The 22,001-nt window shown below is 31.2% G+C and overlaps 1 protein-coding gene across 2 annotated transcripts in view; it reads right to left on the bottom strand.

Moving 5' to 3' along the window:
• The window catches only part of LOC124357457 (FGFR1 oncogene partner 2 homolog), a 35,060-nt gene extending 13,356 nt beyond the window's left edge, over positions 1-21,704 (bottom strand). Inside the window, exons 1-4 of one of the 2 annotated variants that reach the window (XM_046809279.1) lie at positions 21,435-21,704; positions 14,501-14,635; positions 13,587-13,702; positions 5,875-6,074 (exon numbers count right to left, since the gene is read on the bottom strand). In XM_046809279.1, coding sequence (XP_046665235.1) covers positions 5,891-6,074; positions 13,587-13,702; positions 14,501-14,635 — 435 coding nt within the window. In that variant the 5' untranslated portion in view covers positions 21,435-21,704 and the 3' untranslated portion in view covers positions 5,875-5,890. The remainder of the gene's footprint in view (positions 1-5,874; positions 6,075-13,586; positions 13,703-14,500; positions 14,636-21,434) is intronic. The other variant, XM_046809280.1, reaches the window with a different exon arrangement.
• Between the last annotated feature and the right edge of the window lie 297 nt (positions 21,705-22,001).

Raw genomic sequence — 22,001 nt, 5'->3', positions numbered from 1 at the left:
CTAATAGTGTAGTAAACTGATTATTTATACTATCTCAAAATAGTATAAATAATCAGTTATAATTCAATTTCCTTTAACTGTGCACAGTAATTCTCTTTATACTATATATTTTTAGAATATTTGTTATATTTGAAACTGTAAAAAATTAAATCTAAAAAATGGTCAGTTTTGCATATGGTACTGCATTGCATTGACTTTATTCATTTTTTGGTTTTGACATGCCAAAACTAATATTATTTTATGTTGTTTTCATTTGTTTTGTAACATTTTATTGTAATACAACTTTTACAAATATTTTGATACCTGTTTCATAAAAATAGTATGAAAAATAATAAAAATATATTCTTTTTCCGGAAGCCCAGTAATACTTCTTATTATTCCCTGGCATTTTTCGCATATGACTTGCAATATAGTTGCTAGTGCATTTCTTTTGTACTAAATTTTTTTGCCTTGTGGCATTCAAAGGGTTAATAAAGTCCTTTATTTTCAAATCAAGCGAAGTTTTGTTTTATTAAAAAACGAAGTTTTCTTGAATTCTGGTAAGGTAGATTATGGGGTGAATTCAATTGTTTCTCATGGTTTTTGACCTGATAAATTTAATAAATATGTCCTAGAACTGTAAGTTAAGTAGGTTTTTGAGGAAAAACCCGTATAAAATGCAAAAAATGAAGTTAAAAAACATTTTTTTCATCTTTGGGCAAACATATAACTTTGTTATTTCACCAAGAAAACAGATCAACATTTTAAATAAAATTTGTAGAAAATTTTATTTTGAAAATAAGGTGTAAATAAAGAACACAGAAAGGGAATAATGTTTGATAAAAAAAAAAATCTATTTTGTTGGGGGGGAGGGATAAATCTGAGACATTGACATGACTCTGACACAGCAAAATGGTGAAACTATTTAAAACTGTACCTTATTTCAATTACCATGAAGAAGATTCGTGCAGGAATGAACAGATGTGTCTACAATATACGAATTCATTTTAGACCATCGACTACAATACCAAAACATGGAGCGGTATGCGTCCAATGGTACAGTTTGCTGAATAATGAGTATAATAGGGCATAACATTTACCTCTTGTGACATACCACAGCTCTTAGTATTAATCGCCACATAAGAGCGGTTCACACAAGCGCGAATTACTGAAGTATAATCGAGGCGGCTCGTGACGATTGGTTCTGGCTCGATTTAGAGTGGTTTCACAAAGGCCACATAACGCCGACAAAACGCTGGAGTATACTGTTGGTTGTAGCAGCAAAATCATGGGTTCCTTTAAGACAGCTAACACAAGTTTCGGCATGTCCTACTGCGATTCAAGTTTTCATGATTCAAGTGAGGCGCATGGCTGATAATTATTCATTTATAAACTATTTATTTCTCCCACACAAGTATTTTAATATTAATGAAATTTATATCAATTATAAATTTTTAATAGATATAACATTAATGGAATTATGAATGGGATTAAATGGGATTGATAGTATCTTTAGATACTATTTTGATCTCTGCTTTCCTCTTGTGCAAATTAAAAAAGGAAATAAAAAACAGACATGGATTACGGACGAACTGAAAGATGAAAAAAAATGAAATTATACACCTCAATAAGTTGTCAAGGTTGAAAAAATCAGAAAACCTTAAAAATGAAATTAAGAATAAAACTAGGCAATACAACTCAAAATTAATAAAAATGTAAACAAAATTATTTCGACACTAAAATAAAAAAATTCAGGAAATATTAGCAAGACAACATGGCAAATTATAAATAATGAAACAAAAAAGAATGGATATAAAATGCGAAGGCAATCTTGTAATTAAATCAAAGATTCATCTATTACTGAACCATCTCTAATTTGCAAAGTCCTTCAATGATTATTTTATAAATGCGAACAGATGCACTGTTAAAAGACCTTCCTTCAAATTCATTTACAACCACAGTCTGAGAACATAAATATAACGTCTCCTAAATTTCAATGCCCGCCCTTGAGTGTAGAAGAACTGAACCAAATTATTGACTCACTCAAAAATAAATCTTGTAGCGGGTATGACGAGTGCCTATGAAATTGATAAAATTTGCAAAAAAGCTCTTTAATTAAACCATTAATGCATCTGGTAAATTCTTCTCTTATTACTGGCATATTTCCTTGTAAGTTAAAATTGTCTAAGGTTGTACCTATCTACAAAAAAGGTATTGTAACAGACATTCAAAATTATCGTCCGATTTCAATTTTTACCATCAATTTCAAAAATTTTTGAAAGAACCATGTACAATAGATTGGTCAAACACTTAGAAATAAATAATCTTTATGACAAGGAACAACACGGTTTTTAGAAAAAATAAATCTACTATAACTACATTGATAGAATTCACTGAGTCTGTAATAGAGTCAGTCGACAAAAGTGATAATGTAACAGGAATATTCATGGACCTATCAAAGGCTTTTGATAGCATATCTCATGAAATTTTACTTCACAAATTGCAAAATTTAGGTATCCATAATATTCATTTAAAGTGGTTCGAGGTCATATCTATCTAAAAGAGAACAATACGTTGAAATAACTCACATAAAAAATAACAAATTACTAAAATTTCAATCCAACACCCAATTAGTAAAAAATGGAGTACCCCAGGGGTCTATTTTAGGTCCTATATTATTTATATGTTATATAAAGGATATGCCAAACTGCCTTAGTAATCTTGAAAGTTCAAAAAACCAGCTGTGCCTATTTGCAGATGACTCAAATCTCATTATATCTGCAAAAACAGAAGTCGAATTGGAGATATCTGCACATCTGCAACTTTCAAATGTACAAAAATTTTTCATTGACAACAAATTAGTTTTAAATACCGATAAAACTAATTTTATTTCTTTCAATACAAAACAAGACAGAAAACGTTTAAATCCTAACATATTGATAAAACGATTCCAGTTTGGATCAAGTTTCCTACACAAAATTTTCTCGGTCTAACAATAGACAAAAATCTTAGCTGGAATCTTCATATTGAACAGATAATTAAGCGGATATAATTCTGGGTTATATGCTATCAAAAAGACTTTCTTATTTATGCAGTTTGTCAGTACTAAAAATGGTTTTTCATGCACATATTCAATCCCACATTGCATAAGGGATAGGAGTGTATGGAGGAACCACAAACCAAAACACCTAAATAAAATTCTAATTTTGCAAAAAAAGCACTACGAATAATGTTGAAAAATGAAGAAGGATGAGTCAGTGAAAAATAATTTCACTGAACTAAATATTTTAACAGTGCATAGCCTTTATATTTTAGAATGTGTTATGTATGTTAGGACCTATCAGTCTAAATTTAAAATTCATTGTGAAACCCATACTTACAATACTAGGAACAAGAAGGAATTAGTAATACCACGACACAATTTAGAATTTTATACAAAAAAAAACTTCTTATGCAGGAATAAAATTTTTTAAGTCAATTCCAAAAACAATAACAAGAGTTGAAGATATTAAGAAATTTAAATCAATGTTAAAAGATTATTTAATTAGAAAAGCATTTTATTCATTTGAAGAATTTTATTCAACAACATGATCTACTATAAATCATCCAATTATGTAACTTAGTTGTAGTGACACTATTTATTGTACCCATGTACATAATTTAAATAAAGATATTTTGACTTTGACTAAATGTAGGAGAAAATTATTGTACTCTTTCTGCCCAATAAAAAAATAGCTAAAACATATTTTGTTATTAATGAACTTATTTACATGTTATGCTATGAATAAAGCAAGAAGATTATATTTCAGTAATATATTCTTTTACAGTGAACACAATTAAATTGCATCACACGAAATTGGTATCGACATTTAAGTGTATGTTTTTGACATGCTCCCATTAGTAAAATAACCAAATCATTATTAGATGCATTTCACTTGCCATATAAACTACTAGCTCTGGTGAGAAAATATTCTGATAGTACATTTCTCCTCAATGTATAACCTGCTACTAAGTTACCTTTCATACAAGTCTTGCATAGTAATCGTGTTCTTAAAATGTAGCCATCTCGAGTTTGTCCATATAGTTGTGAAAAATACAGGATTAATGTTCATTGGTTTACAAAATATTCCAAGTGCAATAATATATTATTAGGAGAAAAACATTAAATTATAAACAAGCACAACACTTTTTTATGTCTCGCCACGGTCATCCTCTTGAATTGATAGATAATGCCAAACTGATATTAGTGCGTGTTGTTTATCATGTAATTCAGCAGTGCTAGATTGCGCTGTCTTGCTTGTGTAAACAGAAAATATTTTTATTTTCAGGAAGTTTTAAGAAGACACCTGCACACACAGCCAGCTATTAGACAGTTTTTTTGGCTAAAAATGGCATGGTTCCGCTGCCCCCACACACCTTACTCGGCCTCATTTGAAATCTTACCTTTCTTCCGACTAAGCGGAAGGGATATTTATTTTTTATATTTCTATTTATAAAAAATATCACATAATTTAGTAGATTTTAAAACTAAACTTATAAAAATACAAAATATAAATAAATAAAATAAATTATTTTTGTGGTGTTTGATTTCAAATTTTATAGTAAAACATCTTGGTTTTGTAGAACAATTTATTTTTATTCTTCAAACAAAAATTTTAAGATCTTGAATAGTAGAACAAAACTATTTTTTTCCTAAAAATTACAATTTACTAGTGATACAAAACATGTAATCTACAATTCCTGATACAAAATACATACATTAAGTGGAGTTTGTTTGTTTGGACAAGGAACATATTTTTGGTAATTTTTTTAGAACAAAGGTTAGCAAAGTGCTATAATTAGGGTAAACCATTTTGCACTATTATTATGGTACTTGGCACTATATATAATTAAAAAAATAAAAGGCCTAAAACTAACCATGAGGGGACACCACACTCCCATAGAAACCTCTGTAACTCTGATAACAACTGTCCATTGACAAAAAATTATGTTTTACAATTTTTTTAAACTAAATTCAAAGAAATGTATTATCTAATCTGACAATCCATAATGGTTAGTTCATTAAAAGATCAGGATAGCTAACATAGTCTGAGATCACATAAAGTAACCTGATTAGACTAACCATACTTCCACTAAAGCCTTCAGTATTAACGGACATTACTAAACAATATTATTTATCTATTGTTCCATAAGTTATCAATGTTCTCTCCTCAATGCATGCAATCTTGTGGGGTGCCATAGAAACATTTTCACATATTTTCTTTGTTTCTAATAGTGTAGTAAACTGATTATTTATACTATCTCAAAATAGTATAAATAATCAGTTATAATTCAATTTCCTTTAACTGTGCACAGTAATTCTCTTTATACTATATATATTTTTAGAATATTTTTTATATTTGAAACTGTAAAAAATTAAATCTAAAAAATGGTCAGTTTTGCATATGGTACTGCATTGCATTGATAAAAAACAACTTTTAACCCACCTTTTTTAGAGCCACTACTACTACAGTGAATAAATCCACCAGTCAAAAGATTAAGTTATTACACAAAATAAGTTACAGTAACAAATTAGTTGGATGTAATTTTTAATTTCCTTTATCAGGCTATGGTAAAAATATATCTAATAGTGGGAAGTAATAGTACATTAAGTTACAAATCAATTGAAATGAAAATTTTAATGAGATGTAAACTGCTGTTTTAAGTTATTGAACATTTCATATTCCACAAAGTACAGTCTAGTGAACAATTACAGTACAAATAACAGACAGTAAAAATTAGTCATAACTCTAGGAGTTTTATTTCGCTATGTGATGAAACTGCAAACATTAATATGTATGTGATTGCAAAAAGCTTTTTAAGCTACATAAAACAAAGTAACTGAACTCAGCATACCTTCTCTTTAACATCACTATTGGTTTTTAATGCCCACACTGTCTACTGGCAACGTGTACAGACCTGGGTGTACCTGTTGGTTGTAGAGGGTGTGAAAGCTCTGCTTGGAGGTGTTGACCAGCTGTGTCATCTGCTGTCTGTATTTGGACATGATCAACTCCAAGGCATTTTGATGTTCCTCTAAGGCAGCTCTAAGCTCTCTACAAACAAAAATGTGTTAAATGTTTAAAACAAATAAGTTATTAAAAACTCAAGTGTATTAAATTGTATCACTTCTGGGCTTTTGGCTCCAGCTGCTCATCTGATTTTCTACTGGTCAGACAGAAAGTTTTAATTTATTTCTCTCCGCATTGAAATGATAGGCCATTTCCATCTCAGGTGAGCAGAGCTTACTTTTTTGTTGATCAGGATTGTTAATGATCCCAAGTTCCCTATTCGTCAGCGTGAATAAAAATAGTCCAGGAGGGCTGACTCATGCCTGGCCAGAGGCAACTTTGCGTTGCCTTCCTGGGACGCTTGTGGCCAAATGTATTATCACTTCTTTGACTAGCTGAGGTTAATCTAACAGTCTTCTTTTTATTTAGATCCTCTAACAGGTTGAGAGCGATACAGCGGAAGGTGTCTGTCTTGAAAATGATGTATCTCATCTCAGGGAGGAAAATGCTGATTTGAAAGTTGTTGTGGTTGAGTTGAAATCAGCAATGATTTCACTGTCATCTGCTGATCGGGCTCCACACTTAGTCAATTCTTTTAGTCAGTTTGAGACTGCTATGACTGCACCAGTACAGTCTGGCTCTTCTAGTTCTCTAGCACCTGAATGTTTGGTAGGTGATCCGTGAGAGGGAATAGTTCCAAATCTTCCCTCAGCTGAAGGTGACGGGAAACACAGGTCATAAACAGCGTATTAGGCCCACAGATCTACAACAGCAGCAGATTAAGAAAGCAGAAATATCTGAAAAGTTTTTTGATAGGCAAATGAGAGTGACTTGGTTGCCAATCCGATTCAAGGCTTTTTTGTTCCTAGGTTTGTCCCAAGACTTACAGAGTAGAGGGTAGAGTAGTTAGTATCTGGCAAGGCCACTTCACCTGTACAGTTTATAAAGCTGAAAACCAGAGGACAAGGGTATTCTCTTTTTTTTAAATATCTCTAACTTTGTTAAAGCTGTTATTTAAAAACAAGACAGATGTTAAAGCAGTTAAGATAGGGGCTCAGCTAAGTTAAATATAATTTTCTTAAACAAATTATTAGACATAAGGTATACATCATTACTGTCTGAGCTGTTCCAATTTTCTAGTAGCTCAAATCAGATCACTGGGTGTGATAAAATGCCTGTTAAATGGTACAGGAGTGATGGATGTCATGTTTAAAAAAATCTGTTGAGGTGTGAAAATTTGTATTAATATTTTTCTTAATGTTTTCATCAACTGATTCAATAAAAAAAGTGTTAAAGGTATCTGAAGACATTTTGGTTGCTTTGGACTCAATTGAACAGTTGTTAGTTTTGATTACTTTCCAAGCAGTTTTATTTGTACTGTTTTCGATGAGATTTGTGTTATATTCAGTTTCAGCTTTCTTGATTGATTGTTTATACTGATCTTTTAGTTCACAAAGTGCTAGTTTGGTCTCATTTGGGGCCTCTGCATTATTTTTAACAAATTTATCGAGGAATATTAATCTTTCTGTCATATTTTTGTAGATTACTACTGTACCATTTGTTTTTATGTTCTTTACTGTGATTTGGCTTTACTATCACTTATTTTGAAAGGTAGGAAACATTGTTTCCCAATATTTTAAAGATTGTTTTAAATGTGCTTTCTGCAGTTAAATTTACGGAGCTAAAAATGTTGTCCCATTTGTAACTTCGAAGCAAAAGTTCAGTTACTTTGTTTATGTAGCTTAAAAAGCAACCACATACATATTAATGTTTGCATTTTCATCACATAGCAAAATAAACTCCTAGAGTTATGCTGTCTATTATTTGTACTGTAATTGTTCACTACACTGTACTTTGTGGAATATGAAATGTTCAATAACTTTAAAACAGCATGTTCTTTAAGCTATTTATAGTTTGTTTTGGTAAACTCAATTTTGATTAAGAGGTAAGAGCAGTATGTTGGTCTTTAGCATTGCCTCTTTCCAAATTTAAAAGTAAGTTTATCAGCAAACCGTTATGATCAGAATAGGGAAAATTGAAAATATTACAACTTATCCTCTATCTCTATATTTTTGGGGGCAGTTTATCAACACATTTATCCAGACAATTGTTTCCACAGGTGGGAAGGTAATTAAGAAATCGGAAATTGTGTTGATGCAGAAATATTTTGAAATTGTTTTGAGAGGTTATTGTTCAAGGTCAGGTCAAAATTTTTATTGAAATCTCCTTCAATAATAAAAATGTGATTAGACCAATGAAAAAGAAAATTTAGTAATCTATGAACATTTTCAAGATATATAATTGGGTTCCCAGAAGGTGAATGATACACTGATACAAAAATTACGCTCAGGTTATCTATAAAGACTGTTGCAGCTTCCAAATCAATTTCTGAACAAAAATTACTTAAGTCGCAAATTCTAACCTGCATGTTAGTTTGAGTGAGGATCAGGGAACCTTCCCTGATATGATAAGTTCTGCAGAAAGCACTGCTACAAAAGTAACCATCTGAAAGAGACTAGATTTGTTTCATCATTTTTGAGCCATTGTTCTGTTAGGGTTATGGCAGAAACGCTATCTTATATATATAAAAATCTTGAGTCACGATGTATGTTGCCAATAAACTCCAAAACGACTGAACCAATTTCAATCAAATTTCACATGTATCCGTAATTTAGTCTAACTTAGAAGATAGGATAGTTATTATCTGAATTATTCGCTTATGTAGTGAATATAAACGAATAAAATGAAGAAAAGTTTTCAAAGCGCCTGCACATTATAACCTGCAATTACGAGATAGATACGTATATTAAACAGTGAAACACTATTTGAAGGCGCTAAGTTATGATGTATAATTGTCTAAACTAAATTTTTGGTTGAACTTAAAGGTTGAGTGGTAGACCACTTTGTAATAAAATACATTATGCATGTACAATACATTTTTGACATATTTTCTTGATCGTGACATCAAGGTAAAATCTACATCGGGGTTGGAAATATAATTTACTTCAACCAGAAATGCTCATACGCGGGCAAAACTTACGAAAAGCGTGCGAAGCCGCGGGAAACAGCTAGTTATTTAATATAAAGCTCTCTAAAATTTGAATTTTATTCTTAAAACCTTGAATGTTTAGAAATAATAAGGATGGATTTACTAAGCTACTAGTGTTACAACTATAGCTAAACATTAGGCGTAGGGCTACGTATGTCTACAGATGGTATATTACCAATATCACCAATACACAGTGGAGAGGCTTCATTTACACCAACACTTTCAGGACAACACACACGGTTCAACACTTCACTCTGCTGGGTCGCTGATGTCGGATCCTGTTGCTTCTGGCAAGCCCCATCCTCGCCATGGTGAGCCTGGAGTCGAGAAAGTATCGTAAGGTGAGTGTGTTCCATGACTGATGAAGTTGTTATATTTCACCGGTCCTATCCTTGAGAATGTTACTTCATTGAGAGTGGCGTCGCTTTCCTTTGCAGTACATGGAAGATTGGGAAAGTCCATAAATGACTGAATATTTACAGATCATTCCATTCCTGGGTTGTTGTAATTAGTCTCTTTACTCTCGTTTGCAGCATTTAATTTAATAATTATACACACGGCAATTGTTTTACTTATTTCCTCCTTTCCTTTTTTTTAAATGAAGGCCATGTAATGTATAGTATATCCTGATTATATGTTTTAAGTCAACCACTTGAACATTATCAGCTTTGAGAATCCTTTTTATTCTAGAATTACACATTTCTTGCTTGCCTATTGATGATGTGGGACCAGTTCAAATTGAATCTGTGTAGAACAGTCAAAACAACCCAGTTGGTATAGCTGTGGTTTTTTTATGAATTCCATAAGAGTTTCTGTCAGCTGCAGTCTGAACAGTGTTTTTAGGGTGGCGTTCTGACAATCATTTGCACCTCCAATCATAACTTCAGTATCAGCCTTGGTCATTGAAGTTGACATTTCCTTAGAATTTTTAAGTACATTAATAATTTGTTTACTGAATTCTTTGAAGGTTGAATCAGAGGTACATATATATTTTTCCATGACTGTCAGAGAAAACAAAAACTTCATTTCTATTATCTGGAGTTATTGAACAAGTTTGTACGGGCATGTCAATGTGATGCTCTTCTTTCTTTGAACTTAGGGATATTTGTTTAGTATTTTACAAAGAAATTCTATTTGGTGTATTCCTTTTTTTTCTTATGTTTTATTCTGTGAACAATCTCCCAGGTTTGGGTTTCTTTAGACTAATATTTTTCATTTTTGGAGCTTTCTCTGGTTTTCTGTTGCCCTGCTTCTGATCTTACACTACTGCTCACACCCTGATCTCTACATTCACAATTCATTAGCGATTCCGTCTCTTCTGTAGATATACTGAAGCCATTTATAGTGGTATAGGCTATGTAAGCACGCTTTTTTATGCAGTTTGAACAACTGAGTGCTGGTAATGTAAAATTTTGTGGGAAATCTTTTGTGTTAATTTTCTGTACAATAAATTCAACAGCTCCAATAGCATAAATACCCTAGTCATATAAGTTTTCTTACACTGGACCATTTATTAGATTTAGGTTTGGTTCTGTTTTGTGCCCAAAATACTCTGAAATTTTGTTTGCTACCATTTTTGCTGAGCTTAAATTGTGATAGTTATTGAGTCATAGTAACAAAAAGTATTGAGTGATTAAAATAAGACACTCCAGTGAGATCCTCCTTCGCTTTCAAGGAATGTAGAATTATTTGTGGGAATCCGTATTGATTATTTGTCATGTAATTTAAGAAGTTGCATATAGACACTAAAATCCACTAGGTTTTAACAGCATGACTTATCAGGGCCCTCATTAAATACAGTTTCTTTAACGTGAATTATTTTCAAATTCAAAACATCAAAATATACTATTATACAGTGAGTATACTAGTGAGTAGTCCAAGTTTTACTGATTACATCCAACTTATTTTTAGCATTTTACAAGTTTGCTTTAACTGTGTTTATCTCATAATTTAGTAAATAATTTTTTAACTTTAAGTCCTTTATGTATCTTTTTAACAAATCATGTGAAACCAGTTAGTTTTCATATTTTTTGCTAGTTAATGAATTGGTATCTGCAAAATTTATTACAGTTAATGTTGATATTTGCTCATGCATTTGTTTTAAAACCTGAGTTTTGTTCTTTTCTCCATTGCTTGGATTAATTTTATATTTACTTCTTTCATACAGCCGGGTTTGAACTCCGCGATTATTATTTTCAGATCCAATGTTTTTTATTTGTCTCATTTTCAAACTTCAATATTAATTTGCTGGAGAAGACAACAAAAATTTTAAAAAATATTATTTTTATTACAATAACAACCGATTAATGAAAGTTTCATTATAAACGAGTAAACAATAATAAATGGAATAATAAGGTTGACAAACATACATATGCCTTCAATCAGGTTTGTTACCACTGAACTCCAGACTATTTTCACAGCCCCTTTGCCAACTGAACTACCAGTTCCGATAATGAGATGGGCAATCAATGTAAAATCACAAGGGCAATACTACCTGCAGTCACTGGAAAACAGCTACCTGGCCATTCATGATTTCCAACTTCCAAAATGTTCTTATCAGTGTAACACTTTAAGTGTAACTGTACCATTCACTGATTGCTACATCAACAGAAAATTGATAACAGTTCTTTGGAAACTAAAACTTGTGCAAATGTGTTATGTAAGTATGACTGATTGAGGTTAATTTATGAAGTTCAGTTATAATAGTCTACAGTTTTCAAAATAACATGAGTAAGTTTTTTAAACCAAAATTTTACGTGTTTTTACTTACAGTGTTTATTAAAAATGTATATCACTAAATTTCATATTTCAACTTTCTCTTCATATAAGATTAACTTAAGAAGAAATTCACTGCTAAAATCACTACATTAACATGAACCTAACCTTCCTTATTCTACTTTAATAATTTTAAAATTCACTTATTTTGATGCTACATTATTATATTACCTTATTTTCAAAATTCTGGGTGAACATGTTATTAAAACCTTTTATATCCAATAAAAAAGCTAATATAAATGTATAAATAAATATGCATAAATGTTATTTCAAAGTCCTTGAAATATGTTAAACATTGTTGTAATTGTAATAAACTAATTATTCTAAAACTGTTTTCAGTTTTACTCTACTATTCCACATAACTGAGATATGACTATTTTCTTTTAAATATTTAAGCAACTCCAATCTTGAGAGTAAATACATGAAAATTCAAAAAACACTGTTTAATTTTGAAATAATATACCGAACTCATGATTTAACTATGATTTAACTTTTTTGTTTTAAATGTTAACAATCGCTACCATAAAACCTTATAGAAAGAAAAATACAAACAGGAATAATAAAACTTTAATTAAATTACTTATTCATAAAATGTTTTATCTTTGGATTTAGAAGAATGTTGCATAGATGCTATCTTAGAACTGATTATTGAATGAAATTGCCTAATGAAGATATGTAAAGTACCTGTAAAATCGTTTTCCTGGAGTCATTTATAAATTAAAGGACTTGTATTCACTAGTATTTCTAAAAAAATAGCCAAGATAAAAATGTTATACAAACACTAACTGCCACCATCTTGAACTGGGTAACAAACTTATCCAAAACTAATGTGTAAGAACTATCTCAATGAAAACTTTAGTATGAGTCAATTATAAATTATGGCAATAATCATGTTTACAAACTTGCATTAGAAATACAAGGGTAATTGTTATAAACAGATTTATTTATTTATCTGCCTAAAACATGTAAGAACAAACACTGTTGTAAAATGTCCTTGTTGTGTTACTCTATAATGCCAAATTACTGAGACACAACCATTCCCTCTCCAAAATTTCCACGACTACCTTAGGAGATATAAAAAATTAAAGGTGGTTTAGAATGATTTAATTTGTTTATAAATCTCTCCATATTAAAATAATTTACAAGAATAAAAATTGCTTAATTCATCTTTCGTTTTGGTTCTATGGTGATAAATACTGAGAAAAAGATTTTTAGCACTGGCTAACAAACTTATCCAAGCCATGAACGTAATAACTATCTCTATCAGGTTTAGTTGTATTGACTACATAGCAACTAACTTCAAATTCACATTTAGAATGGCTGATGTCTTAAAACCTAATATTATGAAAAATGTGCAAGAATAAATTTTATTTAAAATTACCTAATATTTTTATAAAACTTGACATTTTGCATCTACGTTTGAAAATAGTAGAGTTAACATTATAACCACTCTAAATATAGAAAAGGAATAGTTATATATTAATTATTGTAGAGCAAAAGGAAAGGTCTTTTAGAACTCTGAAAGACATTTTCAACCATGTTTGTTTTTGTGTGGTTTTTCATACTAAAAAGGTTTTAAGAATCAAAAACATTTAATCAAAGGTTTTTAAGATAGTGGCCATACAAATTCTGGGAAGTATACAACAACACGGAAAACAACCTTATAGAGTAGAATAACTGTAAAAATTAACAGTAAACATGAATTGTAAATACAATTTTCCCTTAACACAAACCTATTCTCCTGCTGCAGCTCACGCAGATGCCGATTCTCCTGCTGAATACCAGCAATAAGCACTGAGTGGGGTCTCTGTCGAGCAGCATCATTCAACTCACCAACCTCATCTTTATACTGAAAAGAATAAGTTTTGTTTTTATGTATTTTCGTTGAAAATACAATTTTTAACTTACAAACAATATTCTGATGATAAACAGTGAATAAATATAAGTATTTGAGACAGATAGTCAATTTCATAAATAATTAGATACACTTTAGAAACAAATTAATCTAAATTACTTCAACCACCATCCTTCACAGTTAACTAGCCCTATAGATCAAGCAATTCCTTTTTCTAGACATATGCAGTGATGTTCCACACCTGGAATTTTATCTAGATGTAAGAGAGACAATACAAATGAAAGGCAAACTAGTCCAAAACCAATTTTTTATAGCAAAATATATATCATTCTCAAAGACAACAAACATGAAATTGCATATGTTTTTCATTCAACACAACAGATGGTTAGAAACCATTTAAACAGGCACCTGGAACAGTCAATGTGTTACAAATGTTTGTTAATAGCACTTAGGTTCAAAACAATTGTGATAATGTACACCATAAGGTATTTTAGCAAATAGAGAATCGAATTTGTGCAACTGAATTCAACAAGTAAAAAGATACAAAGGTGCATTACTAGCTACATACAATGAATGTGCATGCATACAAAAGAAAACAAGTAAAAATTTATTTATATGGATAGCCTTAAATATGAGGACTAGTATAAAGATAAAAACACCCTTTAATGTCTTTTTTTGTAAAATATCACAACTAATTCTCAAATTCTATATAAGGTTCAAGATTTAAGATAATTGCTTGAAAAGGAATTGAAAATAAGACATTTAGATATATTAAATGATAGCTAAGCTTACCTGCTTCATTGCATCAATCTTTTTATAGACGGATTGTGTTTGAGACAAAATTATGTCTGCTGCTGAATCGTGTTCTTTTAATTTACTAGATAGTTTTTTTGCGTCTTGTAAGATCTGCTGTATTGTAAGTGACATCTGAAAAATAATTATATTTTTTCAAAAAGTTCAACATGCTAGACCTATTTATTTTTGTACAATATGGGATGAGAGATAACGCACAAGAAAACACATATACACAAAATTTCTTATAGTTTAAAATACCATAAATTCACCTCACATATAAAAGTTATTGGTAAGTCTAATCTCAAGATTCGACTTTTTATTCACATTATCCATTGGGTTCACAAACTGAATTTTATATAAAATTTTATTGTTATTTTGGATCCGACAGATACCTTGGTTTGATATAATTACTCAGTTATATGAAAACTATGTGTAACTTTAATGTTTCAATCAAACAAATTATAATTGTTGATATTTATAACAATATACAGTATATTAAATAAAAAGTACTAGTTTTTTCCCGCAGCTTTCGATGCTTTTCGTAAGCTTTGCCCGAGTATGTGCATCTCTGATCAAGTGAATTATATTTCCAACGCCGATGTAGAGTTTGCCAACAGATGTCATAGTTAAGAGTTAACAGTTGTTTGTTGCTCCTAGCTTCTACAAGAGTATCTTTAAAGTGGTCGAGCTCGCTTAGGCATTGACGGAATTTTGTTGGAATAAGAACCATTGGAATTGCAATAAAATTCTCCCTTTTATAACTATACTGGTTTTTATGTTATTTGACTTTAAAAATTTTCAACAGACTCCATTTTTTTAATATAAAAGAAAATAATTTAATTATTTCTTATTATTTTCCTCTTACCTATTCAAACCAATGTGCTAAATGGTACAAAATGGTAGCTAGCGCCTAAACAAAGTGGAAATTGGAAAGAAAATTCTGTATTTTTAGCTTAGAATCACACACAGGATTTGAAAATACATAGCATGCCAAACCTTTTTATAACACCCTGTATATAATATGTTGTATACGAAAAACCACAAGAGAGTGCAGTTGAGGGAGGAGCCTATTTTGCCCGTAACCTTGGAGCGGCCAACGAGAGCTGAGCGACGTTGCCAAACTTGTTCCCCGCTGTAACCACAAGCCGCGCGAGTCCAGCATTCTTAAAATACTTAACCGTTACGCTCGAAAGAAATGTTAGAGCTGTCTTGAATTAATTAACTACGTATTACAAAATGTAATTTTACGGTCATTTTAAAAAAAAGTACATCTCTGTAGCTTATTTCCATGTTGAGTTAAATGGATTGAAATAAATTATTGTATTATATTACTCATATACGAAGATAAAAATACCGCAAAAACGTTAATTTTCCGTATTTAACAGTTAGATAATGCCATTATCATTGATATATAATAAGGCATTACATGTGTGCATAGTATAATCATGTTATGTTAAATGGATTTTCAATTTGGTAAGAAAGTTATCAAATACATTTGAAATATATGTTCTTTTCCATAAATATTATTCAGTACATAACGATGGGAATTGTTGCCGCAACGGTTTTGTTACGCACTTCGGTTCTCATAAATTTATAACCATTTGAAAGCATTTTTCCTACCTGGCTATTAATAGTCTTGAATCTGTGTTATGTAAATTTCTTTTTATTACAAGTGGGTGATTTAAATATTTAAACTGGTCATAGTTGAAAAATCATACAGCACAAGTATTTTTATAGTAATATACTTGTTATTGTGATTCCTTATTTGGACAAAAATGGAGTGTGATGATGTTTGTTCAAGTGCACAGCCATCCGGGAGTAAGAGTGGTAGCGGAAAAACCCTACGTAGTGGAGAACGACGTATTATTTACAACGTTTACAACTTTTTCAAAAAACTGTCGTTGACAAATTTCCGAGAAACTCTAAACTTTAAGCAAAGTGGTAAACTGTGTGCTGAGGCCTGTGGTGTAAGTGAAAGAAGAACCGTTAACAAAATAAGTAAAGAAGCTAAGCTGGCCGAAGAAGATGGACCTTCATCATCAGAAATTAAGTTTTCAACGCCAGGAAAACAAAGAAGTCGAAAATCAAAAATAACAGGCTTTGACGACTTTGAAAAAGATGAAAAAGTGTTGTAGATCAAATAATTATAAACTTAGCAGACAATTCTGACACGAGTAGCAGTGAGGCAGAAAGTGAAAATGAAGAAGACTCCGAGGTTTTGGCTACGATGTTGCCGCCTGAGAGCGAATAAATAATATACAAGTGCAAAGGTAAGAATATTATTAAGTCAATCATGCTTTTAATAAACTATACAAGTAATTTAAATATAATATAGCAAACTGTCAACGCATTTTAAATATTGTTTTTCAATTATACTGATAAGTTTTAAATGTTCAGTGTCAGTGTTAGTTGTGACAGCGCAGCGGTTTATCAGCCACAATGCGCCAGCCGTGCCGGGCGGCAGCGGCAGTTGTGTGGCAACGTCGCGCAGGCCAGTCCATTCTATTGGTCGCCCCCAACTGCACTCTCTGGTGGTTCCTTGTATAGAACATAATGTAATCATATATTTCATTCTCAACTATATTGCTTATGCTTATTTATCATCTGTTAATACAAATAAGGTCGCTATTTTGTATGTGCCATGATAATGTTTACTCTTATAGTAGATTTTCGTTAAATTTTATATAACTTTTTTTTAAGGCTTTTTTAAAAAAAATATTGTACATGTTTATAGTGATGAGTTTAGAAATTATTTAAAGTTAAAAGTGAAGTTGAAAAAAATCATATAATATCTGTGGCCAGAAAATTGTTTAGGTAAGATAGTTTTATAATATTTATTTCAAATCACATAAAAATTGGAATATTACTAGGATAAAATCTAACAATTATAAGGTTGTCATCTAAAATTCACTTGACCAAATAACAGAATTTTCAAATTATCATCATGTCTTCGGACATCATATCCACAAATTTGCTTTATTGACGGACATGATCTGTGGGCAATGGCCATGATGGTATATTTTAGACCAAATAATTCTGTAGCAGTCTAGTTATTTTTAACAGTCTTGATTGGTGAATATTATTTTATATGAAACCCACATAATTTTTAACTTTTTATTGTATTAAACCTTTTTACATAGTTTTACTGCGTTATCTAGATTAAGATTTTACTCTTGTTATTGTTTAGCTATCTTTTTATACTGCATTAAATTGTTATGTTTCATTAAATAACACAGACTATCCCCATATTATAATCAGTAATTACTATTAATTAGTAAAGTTTAATAATACTCTTTATTTGAATTGTTCACTACCTGCCCAACTTGACTAATTTCAAAGTATCCCTCACAATAATCTGGGATTAGGGAGGACTTATTTGAACATAAATAACTTTTTAGGCTAATTTTAATAGGTATTTTGTCTACCCATAGGGAACTCATAATAAAAAAATTAGGCAAATTAAAAATGTTGAGCAACATGACCTGGGTGATTTGAAATGGATTGACCCAGCTGTAACGTACATTTCCATATTATCTATGGATTTAAAATTTATTAAATGTATATTTTTGTAAAAAGTGGTGTTTAGTTATCTTGACAGATGGTATGGTTGAAGTTTAGATGTTAAGTTTAATTTAAAATTGTTCATAAAATATGTGGTTGGTGGAGAATGACGTAAGTTTAATAAATAAGCAAAATAATGTAATCATAACTTCCTAATTTTGTATGTACATACAATCCACTTTTAAAACCACCTGGTGACTTTCGATCAAATAAAAATATCTTTTCTCAATTTAAAAATAAAATACAGTTAAACGAACAAACTTATAGTCTCACTCTGAAGAAACAAAATGGCCAATTAAGAAGAAATATATTAATTTCACAATCTTTTGACTGCTTACGTAATACACACTCCAACACATACATAACTTTAAAAACTAATTAATGGAATGGAGTTAATGCGCCAAGGTAAAGTAATGGACATATGAATGGTAAGGGAAGACTTTAATAAGCGACCTACACTCGTTATTTGTTTGCTATGATAGAACAATTCGATATATTATCCAACTTCGATGTATGTAAAAATCGTGCACAATAAGAGTTATAATAAATTACCGTAACAAGAAGAATCTCGTTCATTACAATTTTAAATACACAAATTTGTACAATAACATTACAAAACCAACTATGGCCTAGACTTAAGATATAAAAGAAACCATACAATATTTATAACTTGCCCAGCTTGATATCAATAAGTAACCGCTTTTGTGAAATGGAGGAAAGGGGTAAATATTAACCCCTACGGACCCGGCGCTGTAGTTGAAATTGATGAAGCCAAATTTGGCAAAAGAAAGTACAACAGAGGACGGATAGTAAAAGGACAGTGGGTGTTGGGGGGAATAGATCGGGAGACCAAGCACACCTTCCTTATCCCAGTTAAAGACCGTACGGCGAAGACTCTGATACGGTGTATTAAAACTTGGGTGTTGCCAGGATCCACAATAATAACTGATTGCTGGAAGGCCTACAACACCATTTCACAGTATCAGTTTAATCACCTGACTGTGAATCACTCAAAGGACTTTGTTGACCCCTTAATCCGCCTGTACCAACACAATTGAACAGAAGTGGCGTGACGTCCGGTCAAAAGTCCCCAAATACAGTCGCAAGAGCAAGCACTTCGTCGGCTACCTCACGGAGTAAGTACTTGTTTAAAACCCCGGCGACAATCGGGACTATTTTTTTCGGTGAAATTACGTTAACCTGAGTTAGTATGCAAAAAATCGGAGCGGTAGTCGCTGATCTTAAGATTTACCGAGGAAAGAATTCTCCCCATGTGTTACCAGGAGCCAAACCCACATGTTGAAACTACTTTAACAAATCTAGTGTGAGAAATATCTTACATATTGACCATTTCAATCGCCATTTTCAAAGTCTCAAAATATTAGTTAGGGTAGGGTACGATAAGCGGACCCGGTTTTTTATATCGAAATTGGCAAACAATATTACTTAATCATAACCATCGATATAATCAATCGATACTGATTAATTATTTTGAATTATTAACTTATATAGTCTATATCAAAAGCTGTAAACACTTTAAAATAATACACGTAGGGTAATATTTCAATTTTATATAAGTAATTTTAATTATTAAAAATGGCAGTCAATTTGAGAAAACTACACGACATTGCTTTGAAAGATGATAAGATATAAATAAAATATATAGTTTTTGTGGCTTCAGCATGTTGAACTCGGGGTACGGTCCAATAAGCGGACCCGGTTTTTTATATCGAAGAATATAATCATCGATACCTAATATTCGCATATCGAATCATAGACTATCAATCGATATAAAAGTAATAACAATCATATGTTTAAATTAAAATGTGAATTTAATGATAACAAATAATAAATGAACATAACCAAAATCAGGGAAACTCATAACTTTAACTAGGATGAAAACAGAACGAAAACGTTTTTACTAAAGTTGTGTCCACCATTACCTTACCTTCTTTTTGCATCTGAAGACGACCATGTTAGCTCCTCTGACAGTTACATTTGTTACCTTTCCACAAATATCACATAATGGATTCTTAGGTACTAACCCAACATCCTGAAGCCATAAAAAACATATTTTATCGTCTTTTAAAGCAATTTCGTGAAGCTTCCTAAGATTGACGGCCATTTCAATACACAATGTTACGTGAAATTTAAAAATATTACCTTAATTGTATTATTTGAAAGTGTTTACAGCTGTTCATATAGATTATTTAAGTTGTTAAAAATAATTCATCAGTATCGATTGATTATATCGATGGTTATGATTAAGTAATATCGTTTGCCAATTTCGATATAAAAAACCGGGTCCGCTTATTGGACCCTACCCTTGAACTCGTACCGAAAACCCCATTATGTGAAATTTGTGGGAAAGAAACAACTGTAACTGTGAGAGGAGCAAATATGGTCGTCTTCAGTTTTCCTAATTTTGGTTATAATAATTTGTTTGATCACTGTAAACATTAAATTTGTACTGTAATTTAAAACATATGATTGTTATTGAGGACTATAGATAGCCTACTTTTATATCGATTGATAGTCTAGGATTTGAGATGCGAATATTAACTTAGATATCGAAGACTACATTCTTCGATATAAAAAACGGGTCCGCTTATCGTACCCTATCCATTAGTTACTTCATGTTGCTTATTGTTTACATTAAAATTACTATAACTAATAAGTTTAAATCATATGACAAGTTAAATAATTTGTAATATTGAATTATCCTTTGGATGAAAACAATTGAATAACAAGTGTAGGCCGCTTATTAAAGTCTACCCAATGGTAATCCATGAGGTAGTGAAGGCTACAGCACGGGATAGTTGTTGGTGCTTTACTAATCTGTTCTGACAACAACACACTTAGAAAACCTATCGGGTGTAGATAACGCTGAAAATCATACTGTTCAATTTACAACATGTCTATATTCAGAGATATAAATATAGGCTGAGTGAAAAACTTGATCTATAAAATTCCTACGCAGTTATTGAGTGGTGTTAAGTGATTAACAGGTGGTTGACTACCACATCTCCAACATATACTAACCTAGTTTCAACATATGACGGCCTATTTTGTGCTAGACAAATTTACAGATCAACAATTATGTATTTCTAAAAATAGTTCAAAATGTAATTTTTCTACACCTAGGACTGCCCTGGCACAAAAAAGTAAAACTTCGATTCAAAACAGTACAACTCACAGGAAAGATTGGTCAGCAGTATATGTGGTTATGTATTCAAGAGGTAACCTACAGTAAAAGTTTACATTCTATGACTGTCAGGACCACTTTTCTAATCATCATTTCCTAATTCAAACAAATGTCTGGATTCTATAACCTAGTTAAAATGGTAGCAAAATTTGCTATAATACTTACGGTTACAGAACGTAAGTTGCAAGATTACACATTGTAACTAAATCAACAGTTCAAGCAAATAATTAAACATTAAGTTACAATATATTACATAAATCACCAAAACACAGCTTTCTCATTACATGAACAGCGTCCGGAATCCATACATTACTTTCAACTTTCAAGCAAATTAATTATACAAGACTATATAAAAAAACCAACAAGAGCAAATTTAACACGTTCATACAATTTTCCTTTCCACTCCAGACGAAACAAGCAAAGCAAGCAATCAACAACAGACAGACGAACAAATCAGTCATCAGCTGATATTACAGATATAGTGATGTAACCAGCACGCAATAAACTGTAGGCTACATGTACGAATAAGTCACCAATTTCTAGTTATGTTGAATGACTATATATAATCATAATAAATGTGTTGTTCATTCAGATAACGTACATATGGGATATATATACATATATATGGTGAAATTAATATACTAATGTATCAGTAATAAGTGTCTAAAGTCCAGCAATGGATTCCTTAAACCTAAAGAAATAATATCTAATAATCGTATTTCATACGCCATA

The sequence above is a fragment of the Homalodisca vitripennis genome, chromosome 3 (assembly GCF_021130785.1).
Source record: "Homalodisca vitripennis isolate AUS2020 chromosome 3, UT_GWSS_2.1, whole genome shotgun sequence".
Taxonomy (NCBI): domain Eukaryota; kingdom Metazoa; phylum Arthropoda; class Insecta; order Hemiptera; family Cicadellidae; genus Homalodisca; species Homalodisca vitripennis.
The sequence above is the reverse complement of the archived record's forward strand: the minus strand, read 5'-3'. Positions and strand labels throughout refer to the sequence as shown.